This window comes from Sorex araneus, chromosome X, assembly GCF_027595985.1.
Source record: "Sorex araneus isolate mSorAra2 chromosome X, mSorAra2.pri, whole genome shotgun sequence".
NCBI lineage: Eukaryota > Metazoa > Chordata > Mammalia > Eulipotyphla > Soricidae > Sorex > Sorex araneus.
Genome location: NC_073313.1, coordinates 167513516 through 167529913, shown reverse-complemented (window position 1 = coordinate 167529913; position 16398 = coordinate 167513516). Strand labels below are relative to the sequence as shown.

General features: G+C 50.4%; 1 protein-coding gene across 1 annotated transcript in view; it reads right to left on the bottom strand.

The window, feature by feature from the left end:
• HMCN1 (hemicentin 1) overlaps nt 1-16398 on the bottom strand; it is a 293245-nt gene that overhangs the window by 227646 nt on the left and 49201 nt on the right. Inside the window, 1 exon segment of the mRNA XM_055121231.1 lies at nt 12796-12866. Coding sequence (XP_054977206.1) covers nt 12796-12866 — 71 coding nt within the window.

Genomic DNA, 16398 nt, shown 5'->3' with positions numbered 1-16398 from the left:
CCCCCCTCCCGTCTGCGGCAGGCGCAGGCACATTCTCATTCTCATTCTCTCTCTCTCTCTCTCTCTCTCTCTCTCTCCCCCCCCCCTTTTGGGTCTTATGGTTTGCAAAACACAAAAAGCAAAATAAGGGGCTGAAGTGATAGCACAGCGGGTAGGGCGTTTGCTTTGCACGCGGCCGACCCAGGTTCGATTCCCAGCATCCCATATGCTCCCCTGAGCACGGAGGGGGTAATTCCTGAGTGCAGAGCCAGGAGTGACCCCTGAGCATCGCTGGGTGTGACCCAAAAAGCAAAAAAAAAAAAAAAAAAAAAAAAAGCTAAACAAAACAAAACAACAAAAAAGGTGAGAATGGCACGGAGTAAAAATACTCAAAATAATCAGTGCTGGGGGCCGGAGCCATAGCACAGCGGGGAGGACGTCTGCCTTGCATACAGCCTACCCAGGTTCAATCCCTGGCATCCCTACCTAGGGTCCCCCGAGCACCGCCAGGAGTGATCCTTGAGTGCAGAGCCAGGAGTCGGCCCTGAGCATCGCTGGGTGGGACCCAAAAAGCCAAAAAAAAACCCCAAAAACCAAAAAACCTTTAAGCCATAAATAATTATTAGAATCTGTAAAGAAAATGCTGTCACGCTACAAGCCAGTGACCAACTTCAAGAAGTACGGAGTATTTGAAATTTGGTCAGTGCCACCCACCAGGCAGCTAAGATTCGTGGACTACGAATACTTTCTATGTATTAATTTTAATATTGGAGCCTTGTTATCTAATCAATTTCAACTCTAGACTCGTATCCACAATTGTGGCCTTTAGCTACATTAAAAATCAAAAAATAAATTTGGTTAATACAATGGACAAACAGGATGTTCTTTTCTTTTACTGAAAATATAGGGGAAAAAACCCAATTATTATTATTATTATTAGCACTGTAGCACTGTCATCCCGTTGTTCATCAATTTGCTCACGTGGGCACCAGTAACGTCTACACTGTGAGACTTGTTACTGTTTTTGGCGTCTCAGATATGCCACGGGGAGCTTGCCAGGCTCTGCTGTCACTATTAGTATTATTAGATAATTTATTATTATCTAATAATTTTTAACTAATAATGATCCGTGCTGGCAGGGAAGATGATGGAGCAAGAGCCTGCATTCACCGTGGGTGGGTTCTGTGAACGGGCTCAACCTCCAGTTATGGAACTCTACAGAGATGTCTCAAAAAAGAGATCTCAGGAAACTTCTCAGGGAAGTTCAGACCAGAGCTTCCACTCAATTCGGCGATTTCATTTCTCAGCATCTGCGCTGCCAAACACAGCAATGCAGCTCTCCACCGAGATGCAACCTGGGTGACCACATGTTTGTGCAGCCGCTCTGCGGCTGATCGACCATGATCCAGAGGCCAGCTAGACTACTTTTGGTACCAATGGCTGCTTGCAGAGATGTCTCTAGACTGTGAACTAAGCCATAGCCCCATGCTGCCCAGGAAGGGAAATGATGCAATTTTTGATATAAATCTCCCTGGACTTAGTTACTAAAATACTAAAAATACAGAAGGGGCCGGAGCGATAGCACAGCGGGTAGGGCGTTTGCCTTGCACGCGGCCGACCTGGGTTCGATCCCCGGCATCCCATATGGTCCCCCAAGCACCGCCAGGAGTAATTCCTGAGTGCAAAACCAGGAGTAACCCCTGAGCATCGCTGGGTGTGACCCAAAAAGAAAAAAAAAAAAGTAAAAATACAGAAATCCCAAACCATGCGGCCACAATAGCAGCCATGCAACTTCATGTCTCTTCATTCTCAGCAATGGAAAACTAATTATCAAATGCTTCCTTTTCCGCAGGGCTGTTTTTTTTTTGGGGGGGGAACTCCAACAACAATAGTGAGTTTTGTGTTGAAATATGGAATGTAATCAAGGTAAAGAGAAAGTGAAGTGAAATTTATCAGTTACGCAGGAGAGGGTTTGGGGAGTAGGGGGGTGGGAGGTATATTGGAGTTTTTGGTGGTGGAATATGGGCACTGGTGAAGGGACGGGTGTTCGAGCACTGTGCAACTGAGACATAAGCCTGAAAGCTTTGTAACTTTCCACAGGGTGATTCAACAAAATAAATTAATTAAAAAAAAAAAAACAGCAATGCATGCCTTGTGCATTGACCGGGCTAGAATGGAGCATTCCTGGAAACAGAAACCCTTCATTCCAGAAACAACCGCCAGGCCGCGGGGCCTGCACTCCAGCTCCGGGGCCTGGAACTCGACAGAGAGATTGATTGCCGCTTGCTTACTGTCACTCGGTACCAAGAGACAGGCGGAGTCCTCTGTCTCGGGGCCAAACATGACAACAGCAAGGAAATCTCCAGAGATGCGAGCTAGGAATGTCGGAAATGACAACCCTCCACGGGCAGAGCGAAAGACCGTCTCGGGTCACAGGGCTGGTGTTCCGATGGACTGAGGTGGCCTTCATTTACCCCAAACATGTGACCCAGGATCAAGGCTCTTGAGACCACGAGAATCCTTGGGAGGGACTGCAGATGAATTATTTCCACTGAGATTCCCCTCCTGAACTTGAACTCGGCCACACCACCACCCTGTAAAGCATGCACTGACAACCGGTGGTTCAAAACCCTACGGTTGAGGCTTTAAAACATACCAACAATAAAACACAGGGGGTTGGAGCGACAGCACAGCGGGGAGGGCATTGACCTTGCACGTGGCTGACCCAGGTTCGATTCCCAGCATCCCATAGGGTCCCCCGAGCACCGCCAGGAGTGATTCCGAGTGCAGAGCCAGGAGTCAGCCCTGAGCATCTCCGGGTGGGACCCAAAAAGCAAAAATAAAAGATAAAAACATACCCACACTAAAACCCAGGCAACTGAAACGTCAGATTCAACAAACGAGTTTTAAACTCCAGATTCATGAAATCAATCACGACGCCCTCCTGAGTTGCACATATGGATAAAACAAAGATCCACGCTCTCCGCCAGAGATGAGGCGGAAGGTGGGTGAACTCCCAAGGAAAGAGTGAGGTGCCCTGGGGGCAGAGGCACTGGGTGGTCCCTGCCCGGCTCTCCACCCGCTCCTGGGCCTGGCTGTCACACCTACAAGCTTCCGCTGGGCGCCATCTTGGCACACCAACAGCCCTGGTGCAGAGACTCCCAGCTGAATCCCAAAACGGATTAGTGCCCTACGGAGATGCCTCTGGAACCCAACCGTCGACCATGCAGGATCCCAGAGGCGCTCTCACGATATTCCAAATGAGGGGCCGGAGCGATAGCACAGCGGGTAGGGCGTTTGCCTTGCACGCGGCCGACCCGGGTTCGATCCCCGGCATCCCATATGGTTCCCCCAAGCACGCCAGGAATAATTCCTGAGTGCAGAGCCAGGAGTCAGCCCTGAGCATCGCCGGGTGTGACCCAAAAAAAGAAAAAAAAAGATATTCCAAATGAGCAATTGAAAATAAATGATCTAGCGTCTGCCTTTGGCAGGCAGGCTTGAATGGTGGTGGGGAAATTCGGGAAAACCAGGATGCCCCAAAGTAGAGAGCGAGTGTGGGGGAGATTGTCTGCCATGGAGGCAGGGGGAGGGCGGGAAAAAGGGGGATACTGAAGATATTTGTGGTGGTGAGTGTGCACTGGTGGAGGGATGGGTGTTCGATCATAGTACGGCTGGATCTCAAACATGAGGGTAACTAACCTAGCAGCTAAGATTCACAGAATGTAAATAACCTATACGTACTGATTTTAATATTGGAGCTTTGTTAGCGAATCAATTTCGACTCTAGAATAATATTGACAGTCGTGACCTTTCCCTACATTAAAATTTTTTAAAAAATAACATAAATTTGGTTCATACAAAGGACAAGCAGGATGTTCTTTTCTCTTACTGAAATGAACTGGGAAAAAAAACTGGGGAGGGCACAAATTTTGATCACACACAGGGAGATCAAGGCGTACCGCTGGCTCTACACTCAGGATTCACTCCTACACGGCCAGACACCAACTCGGGCACTGGGGATCAACCCAGATCAGTGTGCCAGGCAAACACTCTACCAGTGATGCCATCTCTCCCGGCCCAGAGGGGCCACCTCTGGCCCCAGTTCCCAGAGGAACTGAAATTTAAATTAAAAACTAAGGCAGTCCTAGTTCTTTCTACTGATGCCATGTTGAAACAATATTCTGGGTATTTGGGGTAAACAGATTTCTGCCCATCTGCAGCTCCCATATACTTGTGGGGTGTGCAGCAGAAGGAGCCGTTTGGTTAAGGGATGTATCTAGACTGTTATTTGTTAGGGCCGACGCTTTGATCTAAATGCCTTCCACAAACTCAGTTTCCTGGCAGATGTTGCTAGGAACAAAATTCCAGGGGCTTGAATTTACTAAGAATTAGAAATTAGGCTATCGTCCGGCTCAAAAAGCTAACAAGTCATGACTCTGCTTAAAGGCTGAGTTTGTAAAACAAAGTTTTGAAAATGTTATAAACTGTCTATGCAAATTCTAATTTTTCTGATGGCTACAACGTCCTGTTCCCAAAGCGCTTTCAGAAAGAAAAGAGAAAAGGAAAAAAAAAAGAAAAGAAAACCCATGTAGCTGGTGAAAATGCAGAGAAATGGGATGGGAACAGTTACCTGTGGCCACCGAACTGAAAATCTAGAGTGGACGCGGCATTTCTCAGATCAGTAAACTGGCCTTGTGATTTTTTTTAGTATAGCAGAACATGGCTAGAGAGAAACACAGCCAAAGAGTCGTGCTCATAAATCACCGCATCTCTGTCGACGTATGTAGATGCTATGTTGGCGGGTCATGATGTACACAATTGAAAGTCTTTCTTAAAAGGAACTGCTTTAAGTTTCCAGGCCAAGCTGAAGAGCAAGAATAGCCCAGGGACCTGGGAGGGGGCCCAGGGCGGAAGCAGAGTCCTTGCAGGCCGGGCCCCTGGGTGTCACCCCAGAAACAGCACGGTCACCGGCACTGCTGGACTTCAGGGTAAATGGACAATAATACCCTATAAGATGTGTGCGATGGAGAAATGGAGAAGTTTAGAATGTAATCTATGATTGGGGCAAGGAAGGAAGGAAGGAAGGAAGGAAGGAAGGAAGGAAGGAAGGAAGGAAGGAAGGAAGGAAGGAAGGAAGGAAGGAAGGAAGGAAGGAAGGAAGGAAGGAAGGAAGGAAGGGAGGGAGGAAGGAGGGAGGAGAGAAGGAAGGAGGAGGGAAGGAAGGAGGGAGGAAGGAAGGAGGGAGGAGAGAAGGAAGGAGGAGGGAAGGAGGGAGGGGGAAATGGTAAAGGGAGGAGGGGAGGCAGAGTGGGAAGGAAGGGAAGGGATAAAGTGGGAGAGGGATGAAGGGAGGCCAGGGGAGGGCGGGGAGGGAGGGGAGAGCAGGGGTGGATGGGAGGGGCTGCACCGGACACCATCTGACACACCCTTACGCCCAGCCGGAGAAGCTTCTAGAAGCCCATCAGGCCTCATTTCACAGGATGAAGGCACCTGTTCCAGAGTAAATCCCCTAAAAGCGCAAATGCCAAAAGTGAGTCTTGAACCGAGTCCTCTGACTCTCGGTGTATTTCACACAGCGTGTCTACTGTATGCGCTCTCCCTGCTACAGGTACACTGTCACTGTCACTGTCACTGTTGTCCCGTTGCTCATCGATTGGCTCGAGTGGGCGCCAGTCACGTCTCCATGGTGAGACTTGTCGTGACTATGTTTGGCATCTCGAAGGCGCCACGGGGAGCTTGCCAGGCTCTGCCGTGCGGGCGGGATCCTCTCGGTAGCTTGCCAGGCTCTCCGAGAGGGGTGGAGGAATCGAACCTGGGTCGGCCACGTGCAAGGCAAACGCCCTCCCCGCTGTGCTATCACTCCAGCCAGGTATACTCTACCAACTACTAATACATTACTCTTAGTATAGTACTAGTATAATGACTATGCTATTGCATGCTGCCAGCAATATACCACTAATACACTATTAATATGCATATTAATATGCATAGTAAATTACACATACTATAGTATATCATATATAGTATATTATGCATATCATGGGTTAATATACAATATTAATATATGTAACATTAAGAAGATTGTGTTTTGATATTGTGTATTAATTTTATTAATAGTGTATTCATATAATACTTTTCTATATAATATAATTATATTACATATTACCAACATACGAACATCATCTACTGTTACTGTGCTTTATCTGCCATTAACATATGATAAAGGGCTGGAGCGATAGCACAGTGGGGAGGGCGTTTGCCTTGCATGTGGCTGACCCGGGTTTGATCCCCAGCATCCCATAGGGTCCCCTGAGCACTGCCAGGAGTGATTCCTGAGTTCAGAGCCAGGAGTCAGCCCTGAGCATCGCCGGGTGGGACCCAAAAAGAAAAAATAAATTTAAATAAAATATAATTCTTCAAAAAAAATAATATAATTCTTCAAAACATTCAATATTCCACTCTGTGAAAAAAATCTGAACCTTTTCCATAATCTATGTCTCAAAAAGTCACTTTCCTACTGAGTTGTTTTGAGAATTTAAAATGCTTATATTTCAAATTTCTTATTATAGCCTTGAGCAAAGCTACATTTAAAAGCCATGCCCACGGACTGGAGCGATAGCACATCAGGGAGGGCGTTTGCCTGGCACGCGGCTGACCCGGGTTCGATCCCCAGCATCCCATAGGGTCCCCCGAGCACCGCCAGGAGTGATTCCCGAGTGCAGAGCCAGGAGTCAGCCCTGAGCATCGCCGGGTGGAACCCAAAAAGGCTCCTGAATCCCGACCTCCCGCTGCTATCTACAGTACACGTTCTAGCTCATTACTCTCAGGGTGCTTGTTATCTTCCTCGAGCTCCCGATGGCGGCCACCCCCGGGCCTGCCAAAGATGCTTCCCCCACGCCCCACCCCTGCACAGAGGCCCACGGAGAAACCAGAAGCTGCCAGCCCTTCCCAGCTCCCGGAATTAAGGGGGGGGGGGGAACGCCGTCACCTCCCGAGTTTGGTTGATAACCAGGCTCAGAAACATGCATTCCTGGAAAGCGAGATTAAAGGGGAATAAATAGAAATGCCTCCGGCCGGGGGAGTAATCAGACCCAGATGGCCGCGCTATCTTCCCCAAACACACAGCGCTGTGGGAGAGACTCGGCTCAACTCGACCTCTGGACCCCAGCGGGCCGCAGAGAGAGGAGGCCTTGGCGCAGGGCAGAACTGGCAGACGCTCGCCAAAGGGGGGTCAAGGAAGCGGGGGTCTCCGCAGAACCCCCAGCCCACCTCCATGCCCCCGTCCCCAGGGCTGGAGGCAATTGGAAGAGGAAGTGACTGGGGCTGGCCATGGTGAGCCAAAAAGGCTCCCCTGGACCTGGCCACCGCGCCCGGGCGGCTGGGTGACAGGCAGGCCCCACCCGTCCCTCACGGCGACAGCTCTGCAGAAGTCAGTGGTGACACTCACTGGCCAGGCGCCCCTGAGTGGATCCGGCACCTGCCTGGAAAGCCGAGATTCAAGGGGCCTTGAAAATGGCAACTGAGCCCGTATTGCAAATTATAGTAGCCCAAAGGTGTGGGGGAGAGAGAGGGGGAGAGAGAGGGCGGGGAGAGAGAGGGAGGGAGAGAGAGAGAGAGAGAGGGAGAGAGACAGAGGGAGAGAGAGGGAGAGAGAGAGAGGGAGAGAGACAGAGGGAGAGAGAGGGAGAGAGAGGGAGGGAGAGAGAGATAGGGAGAGAGAGGGAGAGACAGAGGGAGAGAGGGGGAGAGAGAGAGACAGACAGAGGGAGAGAGAGAAAGAGGGAGAGACAGAGAGAGAGAAGGAGGGAGAAACAGAGGGAAAGAGAGAGAGGGAGAGACAGAGGGAGAGAGAGAGGGAGAGAAAGAGGGAGAGCCAGAGAGAGAGAAGGAGGGAGAGACAGAGGGAGAGACAGAGGGAGAGAGAGAAAGAGGGAGAGACAGAGAGAGAAGGAGAGAGAGACAGAGGGAGAGGGAAAGACAGAGGGAGAGAGAGAGGGAGGGAGAGAGATGGAGAGAGAGAGGAAGAGACAGAGGGAGAGAGGGAGAGACAGAGGGAGAGAGAGAAAGAGGGAAAGACAGAGAGAGAAGGAGGGAGAGGGAGAGAGAGAGAGAGGGAGAGACAGAGGGAGAGAGAGGAGAGCCCGGCAAGCTTCCGAGAGTCTCCCGCCCGCACGGCAGAGCCTGGCAAGCTCCCCGTGGCGTATTCGAGATACCAAACACAGTCACAAGTCCCACCATGGAGACGTGACTGGCGCCCGCTCGAGCCAATCAATGAGCAACGGGACGACGGTGACCCAGTGCTTTCTGTCCCAGAATGAGAGTACCTAGCCTCACTCCCCACTTCCGTCCTGTGGCAGAGGAACAAGGGCGCTCAGATATTTTCAGTCCCAGTCCTGCCTTCTTAAGCCCATTTTTATTTTATTGATTTTTAAATTTTTTTAATGGCGTAAATTCGTTTGGTTTAGGCCATCCAGAGGGCAAGGAAGAGAAAGAATCCGGCCCAGCCAACTCTTGGGTCCTAACGGAGAGCTCGGGCCTGTCAGAGTGTGGGACGGAATGAGGCACTTGGGGAGGGGTGGGGGGTGGGGGGGCTCCAGGCAGGGTGCCCGAGTCAAGGTCATTAAAAGATCTCACAGACACAGAGAGGAAATTGCACATGGCACTCTCTAGGCTGCAGGGACGCACTGTCTGTATTTAGGCTGGAGCCGTCTGCTCCCCGGGGCAGAAACAGCCTCTTTTCCTTCCTCGTCTTCACATCACGGTCGCTCTGGGAGTGTGTTTCTGCCCGGCGCTTTGGGCCAGAGAGTCCCCCTGCGTCCCGCGCTGCCAACACCGTTTTCTTAGGACATCAACGAGCGTTCCCACCCCGGCTCCAGCCCCCGCTGGCCCCAAGCAGGGCTTTGAACCGCCATCGTCATCGTCGTGGTCCTGAGGTCCGAAACCCCTTCCCAGACGCTGGCCTTCCTGCTCGTGGTCCCCGAGGGAAGAAGCCCCAGCTGCTCGGCTGGGCGCTGTGTTCCAGATGAAAGCAGGGGACGCTGAAATCCGTGTTATGAATCCAGCGTCTTCACTGGAGGGCCTGTTTGCTCAAGTTTTTCTTGGAAAATTGCAGATTGTTGTTGTTCAAGTGAATTCCACATTTCCATGAGAAAAGTCGCTGAGGCTGGTGTCCCGGGGAGGGCAGGGCTGGGCTGGTCTGGGCTGGGCTGGACTGGCCTGGGCTGGGGTGGGGTGGGGGGTCTCTGCAGTGAACTTCAAATGGGGGGTTCTTGCCTGCAAAACTCTTAACAGGGGCTGGAGCGATAGCACAGCAGGGAAGGCGTTTGCCTTGCATGCGGCCGACCCAGGTTCGATTCCCAGCATCCCATATGGTCCCCTGAGCACCGCCAGGAGTAATTCCTGAGTGCATGAGCCAGGAGTGACCCCTGTGCATCGCCGGGTGTGACCCAAAAAAAAAAAAAGAAAAAAAAACTCTTAACATAAGCAGAAGGGCTTTTTTTCCTTCAAGATTCCATCATAGGGGGCTGGAGCGAGAGCACAGCGGGGAGGGCGTTGGCCTTGCACCCGGCCAGACAGGGGTTCGATTCCCAGCATCCTGTATGGCCCCCTGAGCACCACCGGGAGTAATTCCTGAGTTCATGAGCCAGGAGTGACCCCTGTGCAACGCCGGGAGAAAAGGAAGGAAGGAAGGAAGGAAGGAAGGAAGGAAGGAAGGAAGGAAGGAAGGAAGGAAGGAAGGAAGGAAGGAAGGAAGGAAGGAAGGAAGGAAGGAAGGAAGGAAGGAAGGAAGGAAGGAAGGAAGGAAGGGAGATAAGAGAAATAAAAGAGAGAAAGAAAGATTCCCTCTGAGGAATATCCAAGTTCAGTTCTTGGGGCCTCATTAATGTGGGGGAATTACACACCAAACCAAAGTTCAGCTCACACAGTTGTGATTCAAGGAGCCAGAGGCATCTTTCGAAGCTTATCTCATCCTCCCCCCCCCACCCCGCCCCGAGACACTGAAGAAGAAAAACACAAAATTGGTTCCAACTAGGTAACGCTTACTGGAGAAAAACCTGCTCTCACTTTCTGTCCCTGTCGCACTGTTGCCCCGTTGCTCATCGATTTGCTCGAGCGGGCGCCAGTCACGTCTCCAGTGTGAAACTTGTTGTGACTGTGTTTGGCATCTCGAAGGCGCCACGGGGAGCTTGCCAGGCTCTGCCGTGCGGGCGGGATCCTCTCGGTAGCTTGCTGGGCTCTCCGAGAGAGACGGAGGAATCGAACCCGGGTCGGCCACTTGCAAGGCGAACGCCCTACCCGCTGTGCTATAGCTCCAGCTTAAAAAAAAAACAAAACCGAAGCACAGTGCTTTAATAAGACACTTCCCTGATGGACCCCCGGGGCCCAAGGAAGGGTGATACTGTCTGGTTCTGACCCTACTGTAAGTATCCCCTCGGGTCCCAAGACAACTCTGAGCTTAACCCCACCAGAATCACGGACGCCAGCTCTCACTGCACCCCGGGGAGCAGGGAGAGACGTAGGACCCAACGAACGGGCATCAAGTTCAGAGGGTGGGGTGGGGTCTGAGTAGAGACCACCGATTCTGGAGCTGGGGGCTGAAGCCCCCAGCCCGCCAAGGGCTCGGAACACAAAAGGCCGCGAGAGGCAGGAAACTGGGACGGGATGGAGGTATTCCACTCCCTCGCAGGGCCAAGAAGAAGGCCGAGCTGGATTCTTGGGGAGGAAAAAAAAGAAAAGAAAAGAAAAGAAAAGAAAAGAAAAGAAAAGAAAAGAAAAGAAAAGAAAAGAAAGACGATCGGGCAGCAAATCTGAACACTCTGCTCTCGGGGCCTCCTAATTCTCTCAGCTGTGAAGACGGATTCAGTTTATTTTGCTTTGTTGAGGGGGGGCGGGGCAGAGGGGTGCACACCCAGCAGTGCTCCGGGGCTACTCCCGGCTCAGTGCTCAAAGATGGCCCCTAAGGGGACTGTGCGGTGCCAGGGATTCCTGCATACAAAGCACGTGCTTCAACCTTTTGTTTGTTGGTGTGTGTCTTGGAAGGGGCCACTCCTGGCGGTGCTCAGAGGGGACCCTATGGGATGCTGGGGATCGAACCCGGGTCGGCCGCATGCCAGGCCAACGCCCTCCCCGCTGTCCTATCATGCAGGCCTTTTCAGCCATCTCCTTGGTCGCACAGATTCGGTTTGTGTTCACTAAGTCTTTTGCCCCACCAAGTAAAGTTTATTTATTTATTTACTTATCTGCTTTGTGGGTCACACCCGGCGATGCTCAGGGCTGACTCCCGGCTCTGCGCTCAGGAATCACTCCTGGCGGTGCTCAGAGGGGACCCTAAGGGATGCTGGGAATCGAACCCAGGTCAGCCGCATACAAGGCAAACGCCCTCCCCACTGTGCTGTCGCTCCGGCCCCACGAAGGTTTAAATTATATTTGTTGTACTTTATTGGTGATTACACATTGTTTTGAAGAAGTAGAAGCTCTGTGCACACAGCTACAGAACCGAGGTCTCCGAGGTCAGACGGTCACTCACAGACAGAGCGGATACGGGTCGAGGTCAGGCCAAGACAATTTCTGGCTGTCAGGATCCACTTCACACCAGATGCAGAGGTGCAGAAATTTCCCCTGAGAAATCCTGGACTCCCAAAGTGATCAGAACTTACTATCACTGTCACTGTCGTCCCGTTGCTCATCGATTGGCTCGAGCGGGCGCCAGTCACGTCTCCAGGGTGAGACTTGTTGTGACTGTGTTTGGCATCTCGAATACGCCACAGGGAGCTTGCCAGGCTCTGCCGTGCGGGCAGGATACTCTCGGTAGCTTGCCGGGCTCTCCGAGAGGGGCGGAGGAATCGAACCCGGGTCAGCCGCGTGGAAGGCAAACGCCCTCCCCGCTGTGCTATCGCTCCAGTCCAGAATTTACTATCGTGAAGAAAAGTCCATGGCAAATATGTGTAGAGGAATAATAAGTGGGAAAAAAACAGGAGGGTGACCGGGATTTAGATAAAGAAAAGGAAGGAGGGGGCTGGAGTGATAGCACAGCGGGGAGGGTGTTTGCCTTCCACGCGGCTGACCCGGGTTCTAATCCCAGCATCCCATATGGTCCCCTGAGCACGGCCAGGGGTAATTCCTGAGTGCAGAGCCAGGAGTAACCCCTGTGCATCGCCGGGTGGGACCCAAAAAACAAAAAAAAACAAAAAAAAAAGAAAAGAAAAAGAAGGACTATAAGTAGAAGAGATGAGACTTCGGGGACCCGGGACAAAACCTGAGTCCGGGATCTGTAACTGGGTCCAGATGCAATGCAGTGAGTGTGAGAGGGCAGGGGGTGCCCCCGCAGCCCTGGGAAGGGGGACCCGGGGAGGGGGGCGGGTCCTGGGCCGGGACCTTAAGGGGTGAAGATTCCATCCGGATGGTGCCGGAGGAGAGAGAAAGAGGAAGAAGACTCGGATCCCGGGAACACCGGCCCCAGATGATAAGGACATTAACCCGCAATTACATTACATCAAGCTGGTGCAGAAACGGGGCAGGGGGTCCCAGCTGGAAGAATGAACTCTGTCCCTGAGGGTTCCAAGTGGCCTCGACTGGACTCGTCACCCACTTTCGGCTGCCGACAACGGTTCCAGGGCAAAGCACTTAGAGTCACAGGTGCGAGAGACGGCCACCAGTGGCGGGGGGAAGAAGGAACAAGGGTGATGCCCCGTGCACCCCAAACCCACCGCACCACTCAGGACAAAGCACCGGCAACGCCACGCCTGCCTCCGTTGCGGCCCAAGAGGGCGGGAAGTCAGCCGCAGAGAGCAAGGCCGCGGGCTGGCGGGCACTCACCTGCACGTACAGCTCGCGCAGCTCGTACTGGAATTTCTTGGGGTCCGTGGTGATGGTCACCGGGCCGATTTCTGCCGGGAGGAAAACGATGCCGATCAATAAAGCGAAATCAGTCGTGTTTTTCAAGACTGCGGCTGGGGAGGGAGGGTCGTCGGACGGCACCCACCGCGTCTTGTTTGGTGTAAGACACAGCCAAGGGCGGCCAGTGTGTTAGCACGGTGAGGAGGGCGTGGGCCTGGCATGCGGCTGACCAGGGTTTGATCTCCGACATCCCCTAGGGTCCCCCGAGCACCGCCAGGAGTGATTCCTGAGTGCAGAGCCAGGAGTTAGCCCTGAGGATCGCCGGGTGTGACAAAGAAGAGAGAGGGAGGAAGAAAGAAAGAAAAGGAAGGAAGGAAGGAAGGAAGGAAGGAAGGAAGGAAGGAAGGAAGGAAGGAAGGAAGGAAGGAAGGAAGGAAGGAAGGAAGGGAGGGAGGGAGGGAGGGAGGGAGGGAGGGAGGGAGGGAGGGAGAGAGGGAGGGAGGGAGGGAGGGTGGGAGGGAGGGAGGGAGGGAGGGAGGGAGGAAGAAATACAAATTATTCCTCTTCCTGCAGAGGGAGAGAGAGGGAGAGAGAGGGAGAGAGAAAGGGAGAGAGAGAGAGGGAGAGAGAGTGAGAGAGAGGGGGAGAGAGAGGGAGAGAGAGAGGGAGAGAGAGGGAGAGAGGGAGAGAGAAGGAAGAGAGAGAAGAAAGAGCACAGTAGAAATGACATCTGTACCTATATATTCATTGCAGCACTGTTCACAATAGCCAAAATATGGAAACAACCCGAGTGCCCTAAAACAGATGATTGGCTAAAGAAACTTTGGTACATCTACACAATGGAATACTACACAGCTGTTAGGAGAGATGAAGTCATGAAATTTGCTTATAAATGGATAGACATGGAGAGTATCATCCTAAGTGAAATGAGTCAGAGAGAGAGGGACAGACATAGAGGGACTGCACTCATTTGTGGAGTGTAGGGTAGCATCCCATGAGGCTGACACCCAAGGACAGTAGATACAAGGGCCAGCGGGATTGCCCCATAGCTGGAAGCCTGCTTCATGAGCGGAGGGGAGAAGGCAGATGGAATAGAGAAGGGATCACTAAGAAAATGATGACTGGAGGAACGAGTCGGGATGGGAGATGCGTGCTGAAAGTAGATAATGGACCAAACATGATGACCTCTCAGTGTCTGTGTTGCAAGCTATACTGCCCAAAAGTAGAGAGAGAGTATGGGGAATATTGTCTGCCATGGAGGCAGGGGGAGGGTGGGAAAGGGGGTTACATTGGGGATATTGGTGGTGGGGAATGTGCACTGGTGCAGGGATGGGTGTTTGATCATTGTGAGATTGTAACCCAAACATGAAAGCTTGTAACTATCTCACGATGATTCAATAAAATTAAAAAAAAAATTGGGGGCTGGAGCAATAGCACAGCGGGTAGGGCGTTTGCCTTGCACGCGGCCAACCCGGGTTCGATTCCCAGCATCCCACATGATCTCCTGAGCACTGCCAGGAGTGATTCCTGAGTGCAAAGCCAGGAGTAACCCCTGAGCATCGCCAGGTGTGCCCCAAAAAAAGCAATAAATAAATAAATAATAAAATAAAATTTAAAAAATAAAATAATTTAAAAAAATAGAAATAAAGAACCTGAAATTTATGATTTATGACTGTGTCCTATAACAGGTGCCAGTTTTCAAGGCAGATTCTGTAACATTGGTAACATTGCTCCAACTCCTTTTTTTTTTTTTTTTTGCTTTTTGGGTCACACCTGGTGATGCACAGGGGTTACTCTTGGCTCTGCACTCAGGAATTACTCCTGGTGGTGCTCAGGGGACCCTATGGGATGCTGGGAATCAACCTGGGTCGGCCGCATGCAAGGCAAACAACTTACCTGCTGTGCTATTGCTCCAGCCCCTGCTCCAGCTCCTTATTGCATTTTGTGAGATTTTTATGAAATGTCAGTTTCACATGTAGTGTGCTTGTTATATTTGTGAGCTCTATGATAAAAAGTCACGTAAAGTCAATGTAACTGAGTCTTGCTTTAGACGCACACAGTACTCATTCTTAAAAATAGAAATTAATGGTTTCAGAGTTTTGGATTTCATACCTAAAACGGTTCCCCCAAACATATATGAAAACTACACCAGCTATTGTCTGTGTTCTCATTTCATTATGCCTTACCCATTTATTCATTCACTGTATCACTGTCATACCATGGTTCATTGATTTATTCGAACGGGCGCCAGTAACGTCCCCATTGATCCCAGCCCTGAGATTTTAGCAGCCTCTCCTTACTCGTCTTTCCCAATGATTGGAGGCTCTTTTCAGGGTCAGGGGAATGAGACCTGCTATTATTACTTGTTTTGACATATAGAATACGCCACAGGGAGCTTGCCAGGCGGAATACTCTCAGTAGCTTGCCAAGCTCTCCAAGAGGTGTATATATATATATATATATATATATATATATATATATATATATATACACACCTCATCACCTCATATATATATATATATATATATATATATTCTTCGGGTTCTACAGATTCTCTAATTATTCTATAGATTCTTTATTTCATATGCCCATCTCAGAAATATCAAAAATACAGGTTTGACATACATGCAATCCCCTTTTTTTAGATTTAAAACATGAAGTATTGAATAAATGTTACATTATGGAAATTTACAACCAAATACTTTAAAGACTTAAAGATCAAGTAAAATTTTTAGTCAAATATCAAATAAGAATGAAGATATCTGTTTATGACTTTGAATATGCAAAATAGACTTTCCCCCAATTCTTGTTTTAACAGTCTAAGAAAATATCTGTAGTACGTATAGTAATAATTTAATTTGGTAGATAAAGCACAGAAGACCTTGACTTAACATGTAAGATCCTAATAGGTCTTAGGTAGTCTTAGTAATAATCACTGTAGCACTGTCATCCCGTTTGCTCGAGCAGCACCAGTAATGTCTCCATTGTGAGACTTGTGACTGCTTTTGGCATATCCAATATGCCACAGGGAGCTTGCCAGGCTCTGCTAATACTAATGTATTATTAGTATAAAACTAATGTAAAATACTAATGTATTATACATTAGTATTATACTAATTAGGGTAGGGCGTTCGCCTTTCACGCGGCCGATCCGGGTTCGATTCCTCCGCCCCTCTCGGAGAGTCCGACAAGCTACCGAGAGTATCATGCCCACACTGCAGAGCCTGGCAAGCTACCCGTGCGTATTGGATATGCCAAAAACAGTAACAATAAGTCTCTCAATGAGAGACGTTATTGGTGCCCGCTCGAGCAAATCGATGAGCAACAGGATGACAGTGACAGTGACATATATTATATTATGTATAATACTAATGTATAATACAAATGTAGGGGGCCGGAGCGATAGCACAGCGGATAGGGCATTTGCCTTCCACGCGGCCGACCCGGGTTTGAATCCCAGCATCCCATAGGGTCCCCTGAGCACCGCCAGGGGTAATTCCTGAGTGCAGAGCCAGGAGTAACCCCTGTGCATCGCTGGGTGTGACCCAAAAAACAAAAAAAATTTATAATAATAAAATAATA